At 35.5% G+C, this 25,192-nt stretch overlaps 1 protein-coding gene across 3 annotated transcripts in view; it reads left to right on the top strand.

Annotated features, from left to right (window-relative positions):
- UGT2A2 (UDP glucuronosyltransferase family 2 member A2) overlaps positions 1 to 23,229 on the top strand; it is a 60,310-nt gene extending 37,081 nt beyond the window's left edge. The window contains exons 2-6 of one of the 3 annotated variants that reach the window (XM_019025092.4): positions 12,189 to 12,337; positions 15,237 to 15,368; positions 16,367 to 16,454; positions 16,917 to 17,136; positions 21,994 to 23,229. In XM_019025092.4, coding sequence (XP_018880637.2) covers positions 12,189 to 12,337; positions 15,237 to 15,368; positions 16,367 to 16,454; positions 16,917 to 17,136; positions 21,994 to 22,273 — 869 coding nt within the window. In that variant the 3' untranslated portion in view covers positions 22,274 to 23,229. The remainder of the gene's footprint in view (positions 1 to 12,188; positions 12,338 to 15,236; positions 15,369 to 16,366; positions 16,455 to 16,916; positions 17,137 to 21,993) is intronic. The other 2 variants (XM_004038758.5, XM_063705116.1) reach the window with 2 other exon arrangements.
- The last annotated feature ends 1,963 nt before the right edge of the window (positions 23,230 to 25,192 follow it).

Here is a 25,192-nt window from a genome sequence, read left to right as displayed (position 1 = left end):
AAGTATTTCTATGCTAACACACAGATTTGGAGAAAAAAACTCTGAGCTATATCATGTAGCATTACTCTTCATTTAAAGTATTTCATAATATATTATGAACCTTGTCATAGTGTGTGCATACATTTATTAGTTTTTTTTTTCTTATCATTTCTGGATTATCTTGTAGAAAAGGACTTCCATTCTCTGAGACTATAATGTTACCTCTATTTTCTTAGAGTACTTTTATGACCCTGATGTATTTTGTTGTTTCTGACTTTTTAAAAATTTGGCAGAAATTAATAGCATTAAGAATAGCTGGACTTGGAGGTGAGCTACTGGGAGATTGAGGTAGGAGGATTGCTTGAAGCCAGGAGGTCGAGACTGCAGTGAGCTGTGTTGGTGCCACTGCACTCCAGCTTGAGTGACAGAGCAAGATTCTGTCTCAAAAAATAAAACAAAAACAAAAACCCAAAAAACAGTAGATTTCTTTTTTTACTTCACTGATAACATTTATTCTACCTATTTTAAAATTATTTGCCTATTCTGCTAAATAATGGTTTTGCTTTCTAATTTTTATATACACAGCTTTCATCTAAATCCATCAACTGAGGTAGACTTCCACTCCAACTATTATCTTTGAGAATCATAAGGAAATGTGAACTAACAAACCAAAGATTATACTGGGTATGAAAAAGATTAGCTAATTTAACTTCCTAACCAGTGGTGTGTAGCTGTAGCAGTGCTAGCAAACTAATACAAGAACTAATAATAACAAAGGTTTATTTTCTTATAGTTCTGATGGCTAGACGTCCAAAATCAGGGTTTGCCAGGTCTGTTTTTTCTTGAAGTTTTTATGGCCACCATCTTATATTCTCATATAGCTTTTTCTCTGCATATGGACATTCCTGGTGTCACTTCCTCTTCTTGGAAGGACACTAGTCATAATGGATTAGAGACCCACCCTTGAACTATTTTAAGCTTAATTATCTCTAAAGGCCCTATCTTCAAATACAGTCAGGCTTCATATACAAATTTTAGGGGAGCACAATTCAATTCATAGCACTGATTTTTAAAACAGATTATTTAAAATTTGTATTTAAAGTTTTAAAGGGTGCATAATATTAATCGGTTCATAAGTCAACTGAAAAAAATATTTGTAATACATAACACAGGAAAAAGGCTTAAATTACCTAAAATGCCCTAACAGTTACAAGTCAAGAAGATAAATGGCCAGATAGAAAATGAAATGATTTGTACCCTGCCCCAGAAAATGTCTGACGGTAAATGCTAAATGATTAAGCAATTTTAGGGTGCTTCATACTAGAGACATAAGGACAATGAATTCAATGCAACTTTTTTTTTTGTAATGGCAGAATTAGAACAATGTAAGATTGACTCATGAACTTTAATTTTTGCACATTTAAAATATTTTATATATCTTTTAAAATATGCATGTGTTTTCCACTTTTAGAAACTATATCAACTTTGATAATACATGAGTGTAAAGTTTTGCTGCCAGTATTAGAAACATGAGTCTTCCAATGGAAACCAGAAGCCTGACTGGTTTTAACATTCTCTTTAAAAACTTTATAGGTATGCTAGTTATATGTTATTTCCTCAACATTCTATTATTTAGTTTTTTGAAATGTATACAAACACATATGTAGAATTTCTACTTATGCTCAACATTAGTGTAGAGATACAATCATGTATTTCCTTTTTATTTTTCCCCAAGTTCTATAGACAGTTTTCCATCAGGTGACTATAGCATGACATTCTGTCAGTTGACAACTGACTGTAATTTTTTTGTGGATTGCAGTGAACATTTGCTATGTGTCTCCTGTTCCAGAAGAACAATTGTATTTACAGGATATAAGCCATTTATTTTCACCCAAAAAGTATAGGTATAGGTATAGGTGTGGGTATAGGTATAGAAATATGTATAGGTATAAATAATCTCATCTCAGAGACATTATACTAGTTTATACTTTCACGAGTAGGGTGTTATATTTCCCATTGTTCTGCAAACTATTCAATTCATTTACTGACTTTTATTAACAGTTGTATTGAGATATAATTTACATGCTTTAAAATTTACAGTTTCAGTCTACAACTCAATGATTGCTACACCTGTAATCCCAGCTCTTTAGGAGGCCAAGGTATATCACTTGAGCCCAGGAGTTTGAGGCCAGCCAGGGAAACAGAGAGAGACATCATCTCTACAAAACAAAACAAAACAAAAATTAAAACTGAAAAATAAAAAATAATAGAAAAGAAAAGAAAAAAAATAGCTAGGTTTGGTGTTGTGCACCTCTGATTCCAGCTACTGAGAGGCTGAGGTAGGAGGATTTCTTGGGCTCATAAGGTCAAGGCTGCAGTGAGCTGTGTTGGCACCACTGCATTCCAGCCCGGAAGACAGAGAAAAACTCTGTGTCAAAAAAAAAAAAATCTTATATATTCTAGATGAGCCTGAGCCAGTTTTATATATTGCAGATATCCTCCTACAGTTTATGATGGTTTTCTCATTATCTTTTAATATCAGATAATGAATCGTAGATTTTAAATTTAATGGAAGTGAATATATTAATCATACTCTTTATAATTTTTCTTTATGTTCCTGAGGAAATCCTTTTCTACTATGAAATTTAAAAAAGGATTTTTATGCTGTCTTCATAGAAGCTATGGTTTTGCTTTTACTTTAAACATCTAAATTTGTTTAAAATTATTTATTTTTTACAAAAATTACTGGACATGGTGGCATGTGCCTGTGGTCCCAGCTACTCAGGAGGCTGAGGTGGGAGAATGGCTTGAACCCAGGAGGCAGAGGTTGCAGTGAGCTGAGATGGTGCCACTGCACTCCAGCCTGGGCAACAAGAGTGAAACTCTGTCTCTAAAAATAATGATAGTAAAATAAATTATTTTTTGTGTGTATTTTGCAGAGTTGAGTCCATTTCTTTGCATTTTTTTCATTTTTTCCCTCCTTCCTTCTTCCCTGACTCCCTCTCAGCCTACCTATTTTCTTTTTTTCTTTTTCTTTTTATTATACTTTAAGTTTTAGGGTACAGGTACACAACGTGCAGGTTACATACATGTGCCATGTTGGTGTGCTGCATCCATTAACTCATCATTTAACATTAGGTATATTTCCTAACACTATCCTTCCCCCCTCCCCCCACCCCACAACAGGCCCCGGTGTGTGATGTTCCCCTTCCTGTGTCCATATGTTCTCATTGTTCAATTCCCTCCTATGAGTGAGAACATGCAGTGTTTGGTTTTTTGTCCTTGCCATAGTTTGCTGAGAATGATGGTTTCCAGCTTCATCCATGTCCCTACAAAGGACATGAACTCATCATTTTTTATGGCTGCATAGTATTCCATGGTGTATATGTGTCACATTTTCTTAATCCAGTCTATCATTGTTGGACATTTGGGTTGGTTCCAAGTCTTTGCTATTGTGAATAGTGCTGCAATAAACATACGTGTGCATGGGTCTTTATAGCAGAATGATTTATGATCCTTTGGGTATATACCCAGTAATGGGATGGCTGGATCAAATGGTATTTCTAATTCTAGATCCCTGAGAAATTGCCACACTGACTTCCACAATGATTGAACTAGTTTACAGTCCCACCAACAGTGTAAAAGTGTTCCTATTTCTCCACATCCTCTCCAGCACCTGTTGTTTCCTGACTTCTTAATGATCGCCATTCTAACTGGTGTGAGATGGTATCTCATTGTGGTTTTGTTTTGCATTTCTCTGATGGCCAGTGATGATGAGCATTTTTTTATGTGTCTTTTGGCTGCATAAATGTCTTCTTTTGAGAAGTGTCTGTTCATATCCTTCACCCACTTGTTGATGGGTTTGTTTGTTTTTTTCTTGTAAATTTGTTTGAGTTCATTGTAGATTCTGGATATTAACCCTTTGTCAGATGAGTAGATTGCAAAAATTTTCTCCCATTCTATAGGTTGCCTGTTCACTCTGATAGTAGTTTCTTTTCCTGTGTGGAAGCTCTTTAGTTTAATTAGATCCCATTTGTCAATTTTGGCTTTTCTTGCCATTGCTTTTGGTGTTTTAGACATGAAGTCCTTGCCCATGTCTATGTCCTGAATGGTATTGCCTAGGTTTTCTTCTAGGGTTTTTATGGTTTTAGGTCTAACATGTAAGTCTTTAATCCATCTTGAATTAATTTTTGTATAAGGTATAAGGAAGGGATCCAGTTTCAGCTTTCTACATACGGCTAGCCAGTTTTCCCAGCACCATTTATTAAATAGGGAATCATTTCCCCATTTCTTGTTTTTGTCAGGTTTGTCAAAGATCAGATGGTTGTAGATATGCAGCGTTATTTCTGAGTGTTCTGTTCTGTTCCATTGGTCTTTATCTCTGTTTTGGTACCAGTACCATGCTGTTTTGGTACCAGTACCATGCTGTTTTGGTTACTGTAGCCTTGCAGTATAGTTTGAAGTCAGGTAGTGTGATGCTTCCAGCTTTGTTCTTTTGGCTTAGGATTGACTTGGCAATGCGGGCTCTTTTTTGGTTCCATATGAACTTTAAAGTAGTTTTTTCCAATTCTGTGAAGAAAGTCACTGGTAGCTTGATGGGGATGGCATTGAATCTATAAATTACCTTGGGCAGTATGGCCATTTTCTCGATACTGATTCTTCCTACCCATGAGCATGGAATGTTCTTCCATTTGTTTGTATCCTCTTTTATTTCATTGAGCAGTGGTTTGTAGTTCTTGAAGAGGTCCTTCATGTCCCTTGTAAGTTGGATTCCTAGGTATTTTATTCTCTTTGAAGCAATTGTGAATGGGAGCTCACTCATGATTTGGCTCTCTGTTTGTCTGTTATGGTGTATAAGAATGCTTGTGATTTTTGCACATGGATTTTGTATCCTGAGACTTTGCTGAAGTTGCCTATCAGCTTAAGGAGATTTTGGGCTGAGACGATGGTGTTTTCTAGATATACAATCATGTCATCTGCAAACAGGGACAATTTGACTTCCTCTTTTCCTAGTTGAATACCCTTTATTTCCTTCTCCTGCCTGATTGCCCTGGCCAGAACTTCCAACACTATGTTGAATAGGAGTGGTGAGAGAGGGCGTCCCTGTCTTGTGCCAGTTTTCAAAGGGAATACTTCCAGTTTTTGTCCATTCAGTATGATATTGGCTGTGGGTCTGTCATAGATAGCTCTTATTATTTTGAGATACGTCCCAACAATACCTAATTTATTGAGAGTTTTTAGCATGAAGGGTTGTTGAATTTTGTCAAAGGCTTTTTCTGCATCTATTGAGATAATCATGTGGTTTTTGTCTTCGGTTCTGTTTATATGCTGGATTACGTTTGTTGATTTGCGTATGTTGACCCAGCCTTTCATCCCAGGGATGAAGCCCACTTGATCATGGTGGATAAGCGTTTTGATGTGCTGCTGGATTTGGTTTGCCAGTATTTTATTGAGGATATTTGCCTCGATGTTCATCAGGGATATTGGTCTAAAATTCTCTTTTTTTGTTGTGTCTCTGCCAGGCTTTGGTATCAGGATGATGCTGGACTGATAAAATGATTTAAGGAGGATTCCCTCTTTTTCTATTGATTGGAATAGTTTCAGAAGGAATGGTACCAGCTCCTCCTTGTACTTCTAGTAGAATTCAGCTGTGAATCCATCTGGTCCTGGACTTTTTGTGGTTGCTAAGCTATTAATTATTGCCTCAATTTCAGAGCCTGTTATTGGTCTATTCAGAGATTCAATGTGTTCCTGGTTTAGTCTTGGGAGGGTGTACGTGTCAAGGAATTTATTCATTTCTTCTAGATTTTCTAGTTTATTTGCGTAGAGGTGTTTATAGTATTCTCTGATGGTACTTTGTATTTCTGTGGGATCTGTGGTGATATCCCCTTTATCATTTTTTATTGCATCTATTTGATTCTTCTCTCTTTTCTTCTTTATTAGTCTTGCTAGTGGTCTATCAGTTTTGTTGATCTTTTCAAAAAACCAGCTCCTGGATTCATTAATTTTTTGAAGGGTTTTTTGTGTCTCTATTTCCTTCAGTTCTGCTCTGATCTTAGTTTTTTCTTGCCTTCTGCTAGGTCTTGAATGTGTTATGCTCTTGCTTCTGTAGTTCTTTCAATTGTGATGTTAGGGTGTCAATTTTAGATCTTTCCTGCTTTCTCTTGTGGGCATTTAGTGATAAAAATTTCCCTCTACACACTGCTTTGAATGTGTCCCAGAGATTCTGGTATGTTGTGTCTTTGTTCTCATTGGTTTCAAAGAACATCTTTATTTCTGCCTTCATTTCGTTGTGTACCCAGTAGTCATTCAGGAGCAGGTTGTTCAGTTTCCATGTAGTTGAGCGGTTTTGAGTGAATTTCTTAATCCTGAGTTCTAATTTGATTGCTCTGTGGTCTGAGAGACAGTTTGTTATAATTTCTGTTCTTTTACATTTGCTGAGGAGTGCTTTACTTCCAACTATGTGGTCAATTTTGGAATAAGTGTGGTGTGGTGCTGTGAAGAATGTATATTCTGTTGATTTGGGGTGGAGAATTCTGTAGATGTCTATTAGTTCCGCTTGGTGCAGAGCTGAGTTCAATTCCTGGATATCCTTGTTAACTTCCTGTCTCATTAATCTGTCTAATGTTGACAGTGGGGTGTTAAAGTCTCCCATTATTAATGTGTGGGAGTCTAAGTCTCTTTGTAGGTCACTCAGGACTTGCTTTATGAATCTGGGTGCTCCTGTATTGGGTGCATATATATTTAGGACAGCTAGCTCTTCTTGTTGAATTAATCCTTTTACCATTATGTAATGGCCTTCTTTGTCTCTTTTGATCTTTGTTGCTTTAAGGTCTGTTTTATTAGAGACTAGGATTGCAACCCCTGCCTTTTTTTGTTTTCCATTTGCTTGGTAGATCTTCCTCCATCCCTTTATTTTGAGCCTATTTGTGTCTCTTCACGTGACATGGCTTTCCTGAATACAGCACACTGATGGGTCTTGGCTCTTTATCCAATTTGCCAGTCTGTGTCTTGTAATTGGAGCATTTAGCCCATTTATGTTTAAGGTTAATATTCTTATGTGTGAATTTGATCCTGTCATTATGATGTTAGCTAGTTATTTTGCTCATTAGTTGATGCAGTTTCTTCCTAGCCTCAATGGTCTTTACAATGTGGTATGTTTTTGCAGTGGCTGGTACTGGTTGTTCCTTTCCATGTTTAGTGCTTCCTTCAGGAGCTCTTTTAGGGCAGGCCTGGTGGTGACAAAATCTCTCAGCATTTGCTTGTCTGTAAAGTATTTTATTTCTCCTTCTCTTATGAAGCTTAGTTTGGCTAGATATGAAATTCTGGGTTGAAAATTCTTTTCTTTAAGAATGGCGAATATTGGTCCCCACTCTCTTCTGGCTTGTAGAGTTTCTGCCAAGAGATCAGCTGTTAGTCTGATGGGCTTCCCTTTGAGGGTAACCCGACCTTTCTCTCTGGCTGCCCTTAATGTTTTTTCCTTCATTTCAACTTTGGTGAATCTGACAATTATGTGTCTTGGAGTTGCTCTTCTCAAGGAGTATCTTTGTGGCGTTCTCTGTATTTCCTGAGTTTGAACGTTGGCCTTCCTTGCTAGACTGGGGAGGTTCTACTGGATAATATCCTGCAGAGTGTTTTCCATCTTGGTTCCATTCTCCCCATCACTTTCAGGTACACCAATCAGATGTAGATTTGGTCTTTTCACATAGTCCCATATTTCTTGGAGGCTTTGTTCATTTCTTTTTATTCTTTTTTCTCTAAACTTCTCTTCTCGCTTCATTTCATTCATTTGATCTTCCATCACTGATACCCTTTCTTCCAGTTGATCGAATCGGCTACTGAGGCTTGTGCATTTGTCACGTAGTTCTCGTGCCTTGGTTTTCAGCTCCATCAGGTCCTTTAAGGACTTTTCTGCATTGGTTATTCTAGTTAGCCATTCGTCTAATTTTTTTTCAAGGTTTTTAACTTCTTTGCCATGGGTTCGAACTTCCTTCTGTAGCTCGGAGTAGTTTGATCGTTTGAAGCCTTCTTCTCTCAGCTCGTCAAAGACATTCTCCGTCCAGTTTTGTTCTGTTGCGGGTGAGGAGCTGCTTTCCTTTGGAGGAGGAGAGGCACTCTGATTTTTAGAGTTTCCGGTTTTTCTGCTCTGTTTTTTCCCTATCTTTGTGGTTTTGTCTACCTTTGGTATTTGATGATGGTGATGTACAGATGGGGTTTTGGGTAAGGAGTTGACCCATCACTGTTTATTGAAAACATTTTTTCCTGCATGCCTGCATCTTTGTCATTCATGAATTTCATTACATAAGTGGTTTTGTTTTTTTTCACTATCTTAACTGCTTTCCTTTATGTATTAGTTCTTGATATCTGATAAAATAATATTCCTTCCTCTTGTATCTCTTCATCTGGAGTTCCTTGATTATTTTTGGCTCTTTGCTTTTCTGTATGGATTTTAGAATCACATATAAAGTTCTACAACAATTGTAAAGGTTTATGAAACTTGTGATTTTGAAATTTTAATAAGATTTATTTATTTATTCATTTATTTTTTATTTTTTTTAGATGGAGTCTATCTCTGTCACCCAGGCTGGATTGCAGTGGCATGATCTCGGCTCACTGCAACCTCCTCCTCCCGGGTTCAAGCAATTCTCTGCCTCAGCCTCTAGAGTAGCTGGGATTACAGGCACCTGCCACCACGCCCGGCTAATTTTTTTGTATTTTTAGTAGAGACGGGGTTTCACCATCTTGGCCACACTGGTCTTGAACTTCTGACCCTTAATAAGATTCATAATTAATCTATAAATTTATTTTAGAGAATGGACATCTTTATGAATTTTGATCTTCTTATCTTTGAACAAGTTAGCTCTATTTACTTTTCTATTGTGGGTTTTAATTTTGCAATTATAAGCATGAATAGATTATGTAACTTTTGTAAAAATTATTCCAAGTTTTTCAGTGGAAATTTAGTTTTTAAATTAAATCTTCGTCTACTTGTGCGCAGAAATTTCAGTTGCTATGTTATAGTTTTGCATTCAGCAAAATTAAAACTTCTCTTGCTCATTCTGAAGATTTATCTGTATATTATTTTGGATTTGTTACATAACATGATATCAGATAGATAGATAGATAGATAGATAGATAGATAGATAGAACTCCTAAATCTTTTTTATTCTAAAAATTGTTTTTCTTGTTTAACTGCAGTAAAGTATTGTTGAATTAAAGTTGTCATTAGTACATACCACTGACTTTTTCTCGTCTTGATAAGAATGCTCTTACTATTTTAACATAAAAATTACATTTGATGAAACTTTTTTGTTTGGAGTGCCTTTGTTGGTGTAAAGAAATTCTTTTCTATTTGTAGTTTACTAATAGAATTTCAAGATTTTGAACAACTGTTGAGTTTTTATTGCTTGAGATGATAGGATTTTCCTCTTTTTACCTTCTAATAAGGTGAACTTATCTACTTTTCAGTTTTTAGCTATCATTTCATTACTATAATGAGCCCAACTTTTTCATATCTTTTGTTAAAATATTACTAGATTTAGTCAGATAATCGTTTTAACTGTAACAGCATCTATTTTTCAGTATGATTGACTTTTAATTTGATTTCTATTTCAATAATATAGTTTTTCTTGATTATATTAATTATTCAAGTTGTCTTAGTTTTACTCTACCCTTTAACTTCTCAAGTTGCATGGGTGTGGTACAGCCCTCCTTTGCATAAGAGTAAGAGTCTCTGAGGGCCAGACTACTATGAATGCTGCTGCTCCTCTAGACCTGGCCACCCAGTAGGGCTGTCACACCCCAGACTGGTGCTAGAGAATGTCTGCGAGGGATCCAGTGATATGACCTGTCCTCTAGTCTCCCATCAGTGGATACCAGCACCAGCTCTGACAGGGGTGGCAGGGGAGTTACATAGACTTTGTGAGATTCCTTGGTTATTGGCCTTAGCAATGTTGACTTTCTCAAATGCCAGCTGTGGTAGTAACGTACTGGCATGTGGACAAACTCAGGACCTCCTGGTTACCCAAAGTGATGCAGGCAATAGTGATAGCTGAGGTCATGCAGAAGTTTTTTCCTTCCTGGGGTTGTGTTATTCTGCCTGCAGATGCTGTAATGGACTGTCAGTTGGCCTCTAGCCAGGAGGTGGCCCTTGCAAAAGAGCTCCAATTGTAGTGATAGAAGTGAGTTTTGTGCTTGCCTTATGTTACCCAGGAGAAGTACTCTGGGGGGCGGGGAAGGGCATGGAGCTCCCCAAATTCTCTGTCCTTTCTGTTAAGCCACCAGGGCAGGTGCAGGAGCGAGGACACGAGGCTGGGTCAGTCAAGTCTGTGCTCTGGCTCCCCCTGTGTAGGCATGAGCAGTGGTCACAGTGAGGATCAGAGGGAAGCTCTCTGGCTGTTGGGGTAATGTTCCAGGGAGAAGTGCAGCTGCCTCTGCTGCACAGAAGAATCCACATGGGGAGTATGTGTAGCAGCAGGAAGTAAACCTCACCTGGCTCCTACATGCTTGGCAAGGCAGTTCTCACATTTGCAGTGTTCCACTAACATCAGGTAACTGGATTCCAGGCACACTCCTCTCAAAACTCAAAAATGCCCCAGGTCATAAGCCTTCCCCACTGTTATGGTTTAGATCTGTGTCTCTGCCCAAGTCTTATGTCAAATTGTGATCCCCAATGTTGGAAGTGGGGCCTGGTTGGAGAGGATTGGATCATGGGGGTAGAGTATTCATGAAAGGTTTAGCACCATCCTCCCTTGGTACTCTTCTTGTGATAGTGAGTTATCACGAGATCTGTTTTTTTTTTAAGTGTATAGCACCTTTGCCCTCACTCTCTCTCTTGCTCCTGCTCCCATCATGCAAAACAATCTGCTGCTCTGTTGCCTTTTGCCATGATTAGATGCTTCCTGAGGACTCCCCAGAAGCAGAAACCACTATGCTTCCTGTACAGCCTATGGGACCATAAGCCAATTAAACCTCTTTTTAAAAAAATAAATTACTCAGTTTCAAGTATTTCTTTATGGGAATAAGAGAAAGGCCTAACACACCCACTGGGATGGAAACAGTGGCTTTCAGGCCATGCTCCTCTAAAGCAGGGGTGTCCATCTCCTGTGCCTGTGGCCATAGCACACTTCCTACTCATTCCTCAATTCTGGCCAAAGGGAGTTTGTCCCCACTCAAGATTGTACTGTGATTCTCAGTTGGGAGCTTCTCTCAACCTGTGACCACAACCTGAGTTAGTTGACAGACTTCCACAAGGTCCCTCGTGATAGGATTAGAAGTGACTTTTCTCTGTTCCTGCTGGAGTCTGGGAGTGCACACAAACCATGTCCAGATGCTGCTCTTTCTCATGTATTTCCCACTGCTCACTAAAGCAGCTCCAGTGCTGCGTAGGGTTAAGGCATTTCCCCGTGGTCTGGATTGCCAGGTTTCCCAATGGGTGTATATATCCCAGAGGCAGTTTCTCCCCACTCACACTCTGGGGACTCATGGTTTTTCACCTGGCTCACAGGATAGGCTGCTGCCTACCACTTTTTTCAAAGGGTTTATGGCTACTTTTGCTTTTTTACTGTTAAGTTTCTGTGTTGCTTCTTGTAAAAAAATTCACAGTGTGTCTCTCTGCTCACTATATTGTCTTTTCAAGTGGGAGAGGCATTCTAACAATGCCTCTGATTTGCTGTCCTGGGGAAAAAAAGTTATCTGGCATTTAATTGAAGAGAGAAAATGAATGTTTAATTTGTCAGTAGTTGTAGTTATAGTTTAATTTTGGTTGATTTATTATTGTGAAATTACACTTACACATTACTTTTTTCACTAACAAAAAATCCTCCCTCCTTCCTTCCTTTCCCAGGCCCCACTCTACTCCCTCTCTTCTTCCCTTTCTCCTTTTCTCCCTCTCTCTCTCTTCCTCTCTCTTTCTTTATTTCTACCTCTTTCTTCCCTTTTTCTCACTTTTCCTTGCTTTCCTCTCTCTCCCTCCCTGCTTGCCTGCCTTCCTCCCTTCCTCCTTTCCTTCCTTCTTTTCTTCCTTCCTCCTTCCTTTCTTCCATCCTCTTTAATTTCTCCTTCTTCTTAATATATAAACATGATAAGTATTCTAGAAGACCTAATTGAATTTTTTCTTAACAGCTTATCAGGAAATGACTGGTAGTTTTTTTCTCCTCAGCAAACATATAAGCTAATTTCCTCCATCCAACTTGTTACATTTTCTCCAGGAAGACCCACTACGTTATGTGAGACTATGGGGAAAGCTGAAATTTGGTTAATCCGAACATATTGGGATTTTGAATTTCCTCGTCCATACTTACCTAATTTTGAGTTCGTTGGAGGATTGCACTGCAAACCTGCCAAACCTTTACCTAAGGTAGGTCTACAACAGTGGAGGATTTTATGCTCCCCATAATAAAATACTTAATTTTCTTTTAAAGTTTATAGCCTCAATAACAAATAAATGCTGCTGGACATTTCAGTTTGCTACTCCACATCTATTTTCCTTGTGATAGAGGTCTCCTACAAGTGATATTAAGTGTTTTGGACTTTACATTGACAATTTAAACTGAAGAATAAAATGATTAAAGCTGTGTGTTACAAATATCAGTGTGTCTACACCTTGATACTGGACTTGGCGGGACAGAAAACCAGATCATAGAAATTACGAAGGATACTGCCCTAATCTTAACAAGCCACATAGCATTATGAACAGTAATATTTACCAAATTTCTTGAGAGATAAAGATGTCTTCATGAAAACTCTTGGGTGAATTCCATTTAACTTGGTGAGTAAGAAGTCATTATTGAAGAAAGACAATGAAATGAGGCAGGGCTCTTAGGTTTTAATCTTGAGAATTTATTAGACAGTTGTGCCATCTACTGTTAGGAAACAACTGGTTAAAAAAAAAACTCTTTTGAGTTGACAATGATGAGTTTAGTTTCTGACCTATTTACTGTAAGGAACAAAAAGGATTTTCGGTAATTTCTAGAAATCATTTACTTAGTACAAAGTGTAAATCCAAGCAGGAAGCATTAGAAATAGATTCAGATTCATCAGCATAAAGTAGCTATTATAAAACTGAGAGATGCAAATGTTGTATTGGTTCTTTATAAATATAGTGTCAGGTTTTATGGCATGAGAAGGAAATTGTATGCTACAATATGAAGTCTTCAGAAAAGAAATGTGGAATATAAGAAATGTTATACAGAAAAAGTGTTGAGAAGCAAAATAGAGTACAGGTACACATGGTAGGAACAATGTATTTGACTATCAATAAGGAGTGAGGAAACAGGCTATTATTTACTTGGTTTATACACAAGCAAACGTAATCTTTTTAGAAAGTTGCAGGTTCCTATAAGAGTACTAAATTTCTGTTTATACTAACAGACATATTTAAGTTTAAAATTTTATTTCAGGATTCTAAAAATTTTATTTCAGGATTTTCTTGCCAGTCAAGTTATGGCTGCAGGCAAGCTCTAGTGAATGTTTATTATAGGAGATAATGTACCAATATCTAAATAAAGACACAGAAATATTCATGACGTATCCATAGGTCACTGGATAATGACCCATGCCACCCTATTATGTTTTTCCTCCCAAACCCACGTTTTACACAAACACACACATATACACATATTCTCACAGTTTCACAAAGACAAATCTGCCATGTTTTACAATAGCAGACATTATGCCATTATGTGTTCAATCGATATAAATATCGATATAGGCTTTGGGAAATATGAATACCAATCATGGATTATATTGCTGATGAAATAATTATGCCAATCACTGGGTACACAGAATACACAAACAACAAGAGACTGTCAAATGAAAAATCCGTATCAGTATGGTAGGTGTGTATGTTTGTGTGTGTATGTGTATGTCTGTGTGTGTGTGTGTGTGTGTGTGTGTTATTTTAATGAATTAATATCTGTTTGGAAAATAAATCAAAATGGCAAAGCACCAATTCCGAGGACTTCAGAAATATTCTCCTGACATTAACTAAGCCAAAAATAGCAATCTATTTTCACTTAAGATGTCACCCTCCCCTAATTATTTGGCTAGTCATAAAGTGATACATCAGTGATTCCAGTGTGATCCCAACAAATATTTGCACAGGGAATGCAGGATACATCTGTAGAAAGTAGCATTCATATAGATTATGATGTGAAAGGCCTTAATCTAAGATTTTGCAGTGTCAAATTTGCAAAACTATAAGTAATTACCTAAGGAATTTTATTGGCAGACAAATTTATATTTTAATTTTGCTTTAAGGCTCAAATTAAGGGCACATAGCTAACATCACACTAATGGCAGCTTATACATCAAGAAGAAAGAGTATACATCAAGAAGAAAGAGATGCACTGTCTCATAAGCATCATCGTGATTATAGTTGGAGATGCACTTTGTTATCCTGTTCTAAAATATGTTTCAATTAGATGCCATTTTAAACAAATTTTTTCTTAGACCTATTAATCAAAGAAGGCATACACTTGAGAAAATGATCTTGAATGCTTAACAGGAACCGGTAAATTTATTAATAATTTTATTAGATATAACTGGCATGCTAACAATTTTAAAAGCCTAGCTCAGTATCCTTTGTTGGGCTTCCCTCCAAAAACTGGTTTTATGAGTTTGCAAACAACCCTGTTGATTGGTTAAATTAAGCCTTGGGGGTAACAATTTCAGTTAACATGAGAAGAGTTGTCCCTTATTTAGTGTTCATTTCTGTAATGGTTTTGCTTCCATGCTTGGACTTGTAATCACTGATTATATATTTAAGTTATACATTTCAGAGACATGTTTCCTCTTAAGGAGATTATTTCTGACTGGGCACAGTGGCTCCTGCCTGTAATTCCAGCACTTTGGGAGACCAAGGCAGGTGGATCACTGGAGGCCAGGAGCTGGAGACCAGCCTGGCCAACATGGTGAAACCCCATCTCTACTAAAAATGCAAAACTCAACCAGACACGATGGCATGAGACTATAATCCCAGTTACTCAGGAGGCTGAGGTGTGAGAATCACTTGAACCGGGGAGGTGAGGTTGCAGTGAGCAGAGATCATGCCACTGCGCTCCAGCCTGGGCGACAGAGCGAGACTCTGCCAAAAAAAAAAAAAAAAATAGAAACTAGATCTTTCTACATGTCAGAAGACAGACAGTTCAACAGTTTCTCTGACATATACCTTAATTTCACCTACTTAAATGTGTAAGTAAACTTATTTTTTCTTATGATGCTGCACCTTTGTAATAGAAAATATATTATGTATGCAGGAAATGGAAGAATTTATCCAGAGCTCAGGTAAAGATGGTGTTGTGGTGTTTTCTCTGGGATCAATGGTCAAAAACCTTACAGAAGAAAAGGCCAATCTTATTGCCTCAGCCCTTGCCCAGATTCCACAGAAGGTCAGTACAGCCTGGAATCCTGCTACACAGCTTTTTACTAATGAGAGAGACAGTGCAGCTAGTAATGTTCTTTCCATATGAAAATCGAAACTCATTATACACTGAGTATCAGTAGTAACAGTTGTAAGTAACGTTGTGTAATATATTAAAATTGTGTACATTAGCACATTGAATCATTTGCCTACTGAGCCTTGGCGTTATTTTAGAAACACATACTTTTTTGAAGTCATTTATTTTTAATGGAATAGAAATGAAAAGTTTAAGCCCCCACTGACCTTTTACTATTTGAAATTTTCTGTTCTCCACTGACTACTTTCAAAAGTTTTGAAGTTTGTTAGCTCCATGGCCCAGGAAAAGAGAGTGTAAACACAAAGCAGGGAGAAATTATGCTAAAAATATAATTCAAATGTCTAGGTTTTATTACAACTCTATCAAAGTGTAGTTGGTTTAGAAGTAGAAGCCTCGATTCACTTAGCCTTTCTAAGTTGAATATTCTCTAGCTAAAAACAATTAAAATTCAAATATTATAGTCCAACAACATGCAATTTCTGACTATGTATTCAATTAACCTTAATTTTTATCTCTACAATTTTGCATTTCTATTCTTTTTATACTTCTATTCATGACACATCCTAGGACTCTTTATATTTATGTATTGTTTAAAGCACATAACACTCTTCATGATTTTTCTCCTCCATGTTGTGATTGATTAAACTGGTCCTGTTTATGTTCTATTTCTTCACTTAAAATCTAACTTCCAAAAGCTTTTAAGTGATAAATGTCAAAACAATAATACTACACTTGATAGACTATTAGTACAAGACTTTACAAAAAGGTACATATAAACAGTCTTACTACGTATCTCAACGTTTGTAAACTACTGCTTATGTAATTCCCATCTTCCAAGTAGCTGGCTAAATGATTTCTAAATAATTCTCCCAACTTAAAATGTCCTCATTGTGTTTTTCCTTGCAAAATTAAAGCACCATTTTCCACAGGTTTTATGGAGATACAAAGGAAAGAAACCAGCCACATTAGGAAACAATACTCAGCTCTATGATTGGATACCCCAGAATGATCTTCTTGGTAAGACTGTGGGGAAAGAAAAGCTGTACAGTGGGACAATAGACAAGTTAAGTAACTGTTTAATAGCAAATAAATTCAATACATTTTTAATAATTTAAAATTTTATTTGACACTCAATTTTAAAGCAGATATAATTACATAATTGGCCATTAATTTTATAGACTCATGCTTCCTCTGGTTCACAAAAGAGCATTTTCAGTTAACATTAATCACACTTCAAGTTTCATTTTCAGTTCAGATATCATCTCAGTAATATATTCCCAGAAAATGCAAATGCTGTTAATTACTGCTTTTCCTGGGATCACAGTTTTCTGACATTCCAATGCCCTATGTGATCTGCTTTTGTAGAAAACGTATCCTTCTTTAGAGAGTTATATTATAGCTTTTTGACCCCTTCTGTCTCTCAAATTCCGCTAATGTGTTATTATTACACACCCACTTCTCACTCCATCCTCAAATTAGGACATCCCAAAACCAAAGCTTTTATCACTCATGGTGGAACTAATGGGATCTATGAAGCTATTTACCACGGAGTCCCTATGGTGGGAGTTCCCATGTTTGCTGATCAGCCTGATAACATTGCTCACATGAAGGCCAAAGGAGCAGCTGTGGAAGTGAACCTAAACACAATGACAAGTGTGGATTTGCTTAGCGCTTTGAGAACAGTCATTAATGAACCTTCGTAAGTACTAAGGTTCCTAAAGACTTGCCTAACATTAATTACGTTATTCATAATACCAGAAAATGTACATTCTTTTATACTTATGTAATTATTTTCCAATAACAACCATAACCTGACCAATATAAAAACTATTTTATTTGCCAAACTGCTAAAGTGATTTGCTGAAATCAGAAAAATAAGAAAATCCTAAGACTTCAAATATTGGCCGGGCGCAGTGGCTCAAGCCTGTAATCCTAGCACTTTGGGAGGCCGAGGCTGGCGGATCACAAGGTCCAGAGATCGAGACCATCCTGGCTAACACGGTGAAACCCTGTCTCTACTAAAAATACAAAAATTTAGCTGGGTATGATAGTGGGCGCCTGTAGTCCCAGCTACTCAGGAGGCTGAAGCAGGAGAATGGCGTGAACCCGGGAGGTGGAGGTTGCAGTGAGCCAAGATTGTGCCACTGCACTCCAGCCTGGGCGACAGAGCAAGACTCTGTCTCAAAAAAAAAAAAAAAAAAAAAAGACTTCAAATATTATTTCAATATTTTTCAAAATAAAGAATGCTATGATTATATAAATTCTCATTTTTTCTGGATAATCTGCTTAATATTATAAACTACTTAGCAAGTATGTACATATTATAAACTAATCAGTAAATACAAAATTGAAATGATAATACGCTCAGTAATAATCATTCAGAAATAACTATTAACACTGAGTATATACCATTCGATACCTTTAATTAGTATATGTATACACACAGAGAGAAAAGATATAGGGTAGTGAATAATTTTTTAAATATTGATTTGTACTATGTGATATTTTAAATAAAATTTAAGTATAATTTTATCTGATTCAGCTTTTAGATTGAAATGAATCTATAAAATATATTGAGTTATATATACATAGCTTAGTATATTATATATATAAGTCTATATATATAGGTTAGTAGATAGTGTGTGTATATATATTGTGTCTTATTTTTTTCTCTGAAAGATCTCACCAAAGATAAGTAATATGATATATGTATATGTAATTTTGAGTCTTTATTTTTGATGATGTGTTTTAATTTTAGCTACTTATAGTTGAACTCCTGCTTTGAAATGTATCTCTATTTCATTCCAAATTTATATTACTTATGTTGTAATTTTACTTTACCAATATTTATGTCATTTTTTTCTCACATTTAGTCTGTTTCCTATATTTTAAGGGACTCAGTGTTCACCGTTGCATTAGAGATTATTTATTCCAAAATATTTAGGATTTATTTCTTGACTGATTATCTCACATGGAATTTTCTTCCAATAAAGACTTGGATATTGAATTCTCTGAGATAATGTTTAGCAATATTCACTCACTCCTTTGTTATGAGAATGACTTTTATCTGAATACAATATATTTAGCTCTTGCTTTCTTTCCTTCAGACCTGTGGAAATATTACTTATGGCCTTCCAGTTTAAATTGTGCTATATGATTTCTGAGTCCTGCCTGACTATTTTATCTTTTTGCTTTCTTTTCAACTTGGAAAAAGAAATAGTTACTTTTTTAAATTCAGAAACTCAATTATGGTGTATTCTTACAAATTATTTTATATATTTTTCTTCAATTATACTGTGTCTTTACAACACTGTTAATCTAGGATAAAAAATTATCCAGTTTTTCTTTTCAGAAATTAATTTTTTTTGTATTATTTCTTTGAATGCCTTTTATTTCCATTTTTTATCTTTACTTCTGGAGCACCAGTTTAGTCTTCCCTATGATAAAATATTTTGGTATGTTTTCCTCTCTTATTTCCTGTCTAATTGTTCCAATCAATTTTTACTATTATTAATTCATTGAGATTGCCTCCAATAGTTCACAAATTAGTAAATTTATTATTTTTACCATGAGCATTGCTTGCTGTTTCCAATTTCTTTATTAATTCTTTCAACTGTCATTTTTAACAACTTGTATCATCAGCTCACCTATCTCCTTATCACTTCCTCTTGCTTTGTAAGTCAATTTTGATATCATATTCATTACCCTCCTGCTATTATTGTATTTTGAATCTCCTCTTCTTTGGACTATATGCAATACCTAAATGCATTTTTAGTTTCTCATTTATTTTTCAGTATGTGTAAGTGGTTATCAGGCTGTTATTTTTTCTCGGTCTTGGTGTTTGCTCTGAATTTGTGTGGGTGCTTTAAACTTGCTTTATGTTGTATTGGAGTTAATTGTTTTCATGTAGAGTCCAAGCTTGAAGAATAGCTTTAATATTTCATTCACTTTTCCTGAAGGCTGAGATTCAGGAGAGGAGAAGGTAAAGTCGGATGGAATTTAGTGCTTTTTCTTAATGGAAGTAACCTGCTTAAAAACATCTATTCAGTGCCCTTTGCCAGGCATTTTAGGCACGAGGGCCAATGTATTCATTTCAAAAAAGAAAGACACTCAACAGTTGGTTTAGATTCATACCAAGACTCAGCCCTGGTTGTCCACTTTTGCTCCCCATCCACATTCCAATTAATTGACTTTTATTAATACGTACATGTTGTATAAGTCATAATTTTAGAAATCATAATTCATGAGCTAAGTGGTGGGTTAGGAGCTTCAGCAGGGCTCAGTATGATCTTTTTTTGACTTTAATGACTAGTCGATTAGACTATTACAAAGTTGTTAGTTGCTGACAATTTTGTTCTTTTTATTAATTATCAGTGTAGGTACAGTCTGTGATTCTCTTTAACTCTAATGCTTAAAATGATCATTAAATTTTATTATTGACTTGAAAACTGTAAACCAAAAATAAAATTCTAAGCCTCTCACCCAACCATCCAAATAGACTTCCTCCTCAGCCAGAGATCTTTTAAAATTTAACCTGAGAGTCTGTTTCAGGCCACGATGGGAAATGAGGGTCAAATATGCCACAGTATACCTCTCTGGCATTAGGATCAACACAGACTTTAAGTCTGATAAGAAACATTTCACAACCTATTCTCTCTGAAGCCTACTACCTGAAGGCTTCCTCTGCAAATAAGGACTTGGATCTCCACAATCCTTTATCTTAACCCAGGCATTCCTTCCCTTTGATCCCAGGTCTTTAGAGAAACTCAACCAATTGTCAACCAGAATATGTTTAAATTTACCTATAGCCTGGATGCACCCCCACTTCAAGTTGTCCCACCTTTCTAAACCAAACCAATGTATTTCTTAAACGTATTTGATTAATGTCTTATGCCTTCCTAAAATGTAAAAACCAAGCTGCACCCCAGCCACCTTGGGCACATATACTCAGGACTTCCTGAGGGCTTTATCATGGGCCATGGTCACTCATATTTTGCTACAAATAAATATCTTCAAATATTTTAGATTTTGATTCATTTCATTGACAAAACTATTGATGCAAAAAAATGAGAACTATAAATACTGTTAGAAATTTCTAAATAAATGCCTAAAAATTATTTAATTTAAAGTAACTTCACTTTAACCCTAAACCAAATACCACCTCTGGGAACACAAGGTATAGTGTAGAGTATATATATGGATGTGTTTGTACTCCATTCTGTTATTCATTAAAGCAATTAATAAACATTAACAATTACATTTGAATAGACCATTGTAATTTAATTATTCAGAATATTTTAACATATCAGTCATAAAACATTAGTGTATAATAAAACACGAAATAATAAATTTATGAGCATGGTCTTTGTCCCACATCATTTATAGGAGAACATGCTTTCTTCTTATTATTTTTTGATTCACATGTACAAATTTGTTTATTGCCTAAAGTATATTAGGATGATCCATGTGAAATTACTGTCTTGACCCTACCTAAGTTTCAATGCAGTTGAAAGTATGAATATTCTTTTTCACTAGACAGACAGACACACAAACACACACACACACACTCAACACATGTAAACTACTCCTGCTGCTGAATCTAGTTGTACCATGTTCTCTTGTAAATGATGACCATGTTCCCCATTCCCCAGTCCTAACAATGTCCTGCCAACACCGGGACATCTCTACACAAACCATTCACCTTCTCTCATCTTCATGAATCCGGGCTGGAACTTTTATTCCAGACACAAACCAAAATGAAACCTACTAATTTTGGTTTAACAACTAGGGAAACTGCAAGTGAAGACACAGTTTGCCTTTTAAATGTGTAGATATCCACCCAATGTTGTTTGAGAAGCCATTAGAACTGTTATCTCTGTTACTATCGCTATTGTGATGGCAAGTTGATTTAGAGCTCTAATTCTAGGGAGATGTTTCAATTGAAACATCAAAATTCATGTACTTGGATATGCCACTTCTTAAATCACCAGAGTTTTTTTGTTCAGTCTTCATGTTACAGATACAGACACTGTCCTCTTCGTCACAAACATACAGATGTGTGCCACAGAGTAATTATCACAATGCCTACATCTTAGAACTGTAAAATGACTCACTAATGCTGACTGCCAATTTCCTTTGTCTGTCGTATGAACTAGCCAGACACTAGAGGATATGTTTATGTATGTCTTAAATGATTTTTATCCCACAGTATTAGGTTATGTACCATCTTGGTATTGGAACCATCCTGGACAGTATAGCTCACACAGTATCAAAATTATTTTTGGAAAAATTATGCTAAACATCTATATTTACAACTGGCTTACTCTACTTTTTTATGTCTACCTTTGATCATACTGTGTTAAGCATATATTTCATCCATATCTTCCTTTTTGTAACTCTTAAAATCCTATACAACTAGCAAAGTTCATGCAAGAATTATATTTTCTCAACGTAACTATGGCCTTAAACTTGTAGAGCAAAAGTGTATCACATATTTATCTTCAATGAAAATAAAAACAAAAATTATCTAATTTCTGCCTATTTATTTGTCTTCTAGTTATAAAGAGAATGCTATGAGGTTATCAAGAATTCACCATGATCAACCTGTAAAGCCCCTGGATCGAGCAGTCTTCTGGATCGAGTTTGTCATGCGCCACAAAGGAGCCAAGCACCTTCGGGTTGCAGCCCACGACCTCACCTGGTTCCAGTACCACTCTTTGGATGTAATTGGGTTCTTGCTGGTCTGTGTGACAACGGCTATATTTTTGGTCATACAATGTTGTTTGTTTTCCTGTCAAAAATTTGGTAAGATAGGAAAGAAGAAAAAAAGAGAATAGGTCAAGAAAAAGAGGAAATATATATATTTTTAAGTTTGGCAAAATCCTGAGTAGTGTAGTCCTATTAATTCCAGACAAAAGGAGTTTAACAAAAACACGTCTCCCATCCTGTTTCCAAATTTTCTATTTCTCTACCTGCGAAAAGCCTACTGATAAAGCCTAGATTTTGGCATGATTATTATTAACTTGTGAGTTATAGTCTTCTATTTTTCTTTTGTCTCTCCCTGCTGACTATACCCTCTTCCTTTCACTTTTCTGACACAAGGATACTACCTAATTTTAAATATGTTCTATTCATAGTATCAAATTATTTTATAGTTAACCTTAATTAATGATTAACAATATGCTGAATCCTGGTAATGCATACAGTGTAGATGGAATTTGATAGGTGTTAAGGAGGAATCAAATTCACAAATTTCCATATACCAAACAAATCAGGGAGCCACCATAGGAGAGTAGTGTGTTATGAGAAAGGTAATGATTTCCTTTTTTAATAAAAACAAACTCTTCTGCTTGCTCAATGTTTCAGGAGTTAGAGAATGAATTTTAAGTGTGACATGCGTCCCTATTAAATGTCTACAAAATTTTCATTAAGCATATCTAGAAAATCACGGCATAACTTGCCTGTCTTTCTTCAACATATATTCTTATATAACCTGTAGTGGAAGATTTGGGTACTATCTTTAATAAATCAATCAATCGACTCTTTTATTTCAAGGAGAAAGTTCTATGCTATATGTTGAAGGTGAACAGATCATATTTAGAGGATATAACAATTAGAAATCTAGAAAATAATTATCACTTTTATAAAATTTTTAGTTAACTGTACAAATAATTACATGAAACATAAATTAATTATGCTTAAAAATCACTAATGTTCATAATATATAATCACTATTTGTAATCAAAAGTTTAATTTTATGCCAAAAAATAAAAATTGCTTACTTGGAATTTGATATCATTGCATTATTTTTGTCTTTATCTTCCACAAATTTAAATTTATCAATTAATTGTTATGCTATGTATATAAAAGACTAAGAGCTTCACCAAGGATATGGCATAATAAATGTTAACAGAAAGCACTAGTTGAAGGCAAATACTTTTACTTGATTCAACCTTGCATTAATTTAATAAATATATTAAAGATTTTGCTTTCTTTACCCTTTATAAATTTAATGACATTTCTAGCTAAAGTGTTAATTTCAATATTTGAAATTGAGAAGATAAATTACATTCCTTGCCTTAGTAACATTTTTGAAATTCTTCTTTCTTTCACTGTTTCTTTTTTTCAATTTTATGTTAAGTTCCAGGATACATGTGCAGGTTTGTTACATAGTAAACGTGTGCCATGGTGGTTTGCTGCACCTATCTGCCCATCACCTAGGTATTAAGCTTAGCATGCATTAGCTACAGGCATATAGCTAGGCATATACTCAATTTTAATAGTTTGTAAAATCTAGAAATATAGCCAAACATAGAGTCAATTGATATTTGACAAGAATGCAAAACTATACAATGGAGAAAAAACAATATCTTTAACAAATACCAGTGGCAAACTGATTATCAATATTCAAAAGAATAAAATTGAACCCCTTACCTCAAGTCATATATAAAAATGGACTCAAAATAGATGAAAAAAAAAACCTAAATGTAAGATCAAGAACTATAAAACTCTCAGCAGGAAGAATATGGGTATAGCTTTCTTTCTAACCCTGAATTTTGCAAGGTTTTTAGATATGACACCAAAAGCAGAAGCAATCAAATTAAAATTGATAAATTGGACTTCACTGAAATCAAAATTTTTGTACATCCAAACACCAGCACTAAAGTCTGAAGAGAAACCAGACTTTGGAGGATATAGTTGCAAATTACATACATGGTAAATGACTTGTGTAAGAAATTTATAAAGAAAGCTTACAGCTCAATGATAAAAAAAAAATGACCCAATCCAAAAATGTGCATAAGATCTGAACAGGCATTTCTCTAAGGAATATGTAAATGTCCAATGAGGACAAATGAGCAAATGTAATGTCCAATAAGAACAAATGAAAAAAATGCTCTGCATCATTAAGTTCAACATTATTACAGGAAAATGTAAGTAAAAACCACAATGAGATACCACTTCACCCTCACTAACATGGCTATTATCAAAAAGATAAGTAATTAAAAGTGTTGGCAAGGATATGGAGAATTTGGAATCTTCATACTTTGCTTGTGTGTATCAAAAATTATTCAGGCACTTTGAAACAATCTGCCAGTTTATTAAAAGTTTAAACAGAGTTACAATATGGCCCAGCAATTCTACCTCTAGTAATATACCAGAGACAAATGGCAATAGGTCCATACAAAATTAATACATGCATGTTGATAACATCTTAACCAAAACTGGAGGGAAAACTACAGTTCATCACTGATAAATGAATAAACAATATGTTGTAGAATATTATTTGGCAATAAAAATAATAAAGTCTTGATGCATGCTATACCATTAATGAAACTTTTTAAAACATTATACTAAGTATAGATGCCAAACAACAAAGATCCTTCATATAACAATATGTCCCTTCATATGAAATGCTCTTAATAGGAAAATTGATAGAGATAAAAAATAAGTTAGTGTTTGCCTAAAATGCAGGATAAGGAATGGCTAAGGGTACAGTGTTTCTTTTGGAGGGTGATAAAATACTCTAAATCTTGTTGTTGCAGTTGTTGAAAAATTCTATGAATATACGATGAACCACTGAATTGTATATTAAAAGCTTTTTTTTGGAAGACAGGATTGCAATCTCCACCCTTTGCAGCCTCAACCTCCTGGACTCATGTCATCCTCCCACCTCAGCTTCCCAAGTAGCTGGGACTGCATGTGCACACTACCACAGCCAGCTAATTGTTCGCTTTGTTTTTGTTTTTTGTTTGTTT

The sequence above is a fragment of the Gorilla gorilla genome, chromosome 3 (genome assembly GCF_029281585.2).
Source record: "Gorilla gorilla gorilla isolate KB3781 chromosome 3, NHGRI_mGorGor1-v2.1_pri, whole genome shotgun sequence".
NCBI lineage: Eukaryota > Metazoa > Chordata > Mammalia > Primates > Hominidae > Gorilla > Gorilla gorilla.
The sequence above is the reverse complement of the archived record's forward strand: the minus strand, read 5'-3'. Positions and strand labels throughout refer to the sequence as shown.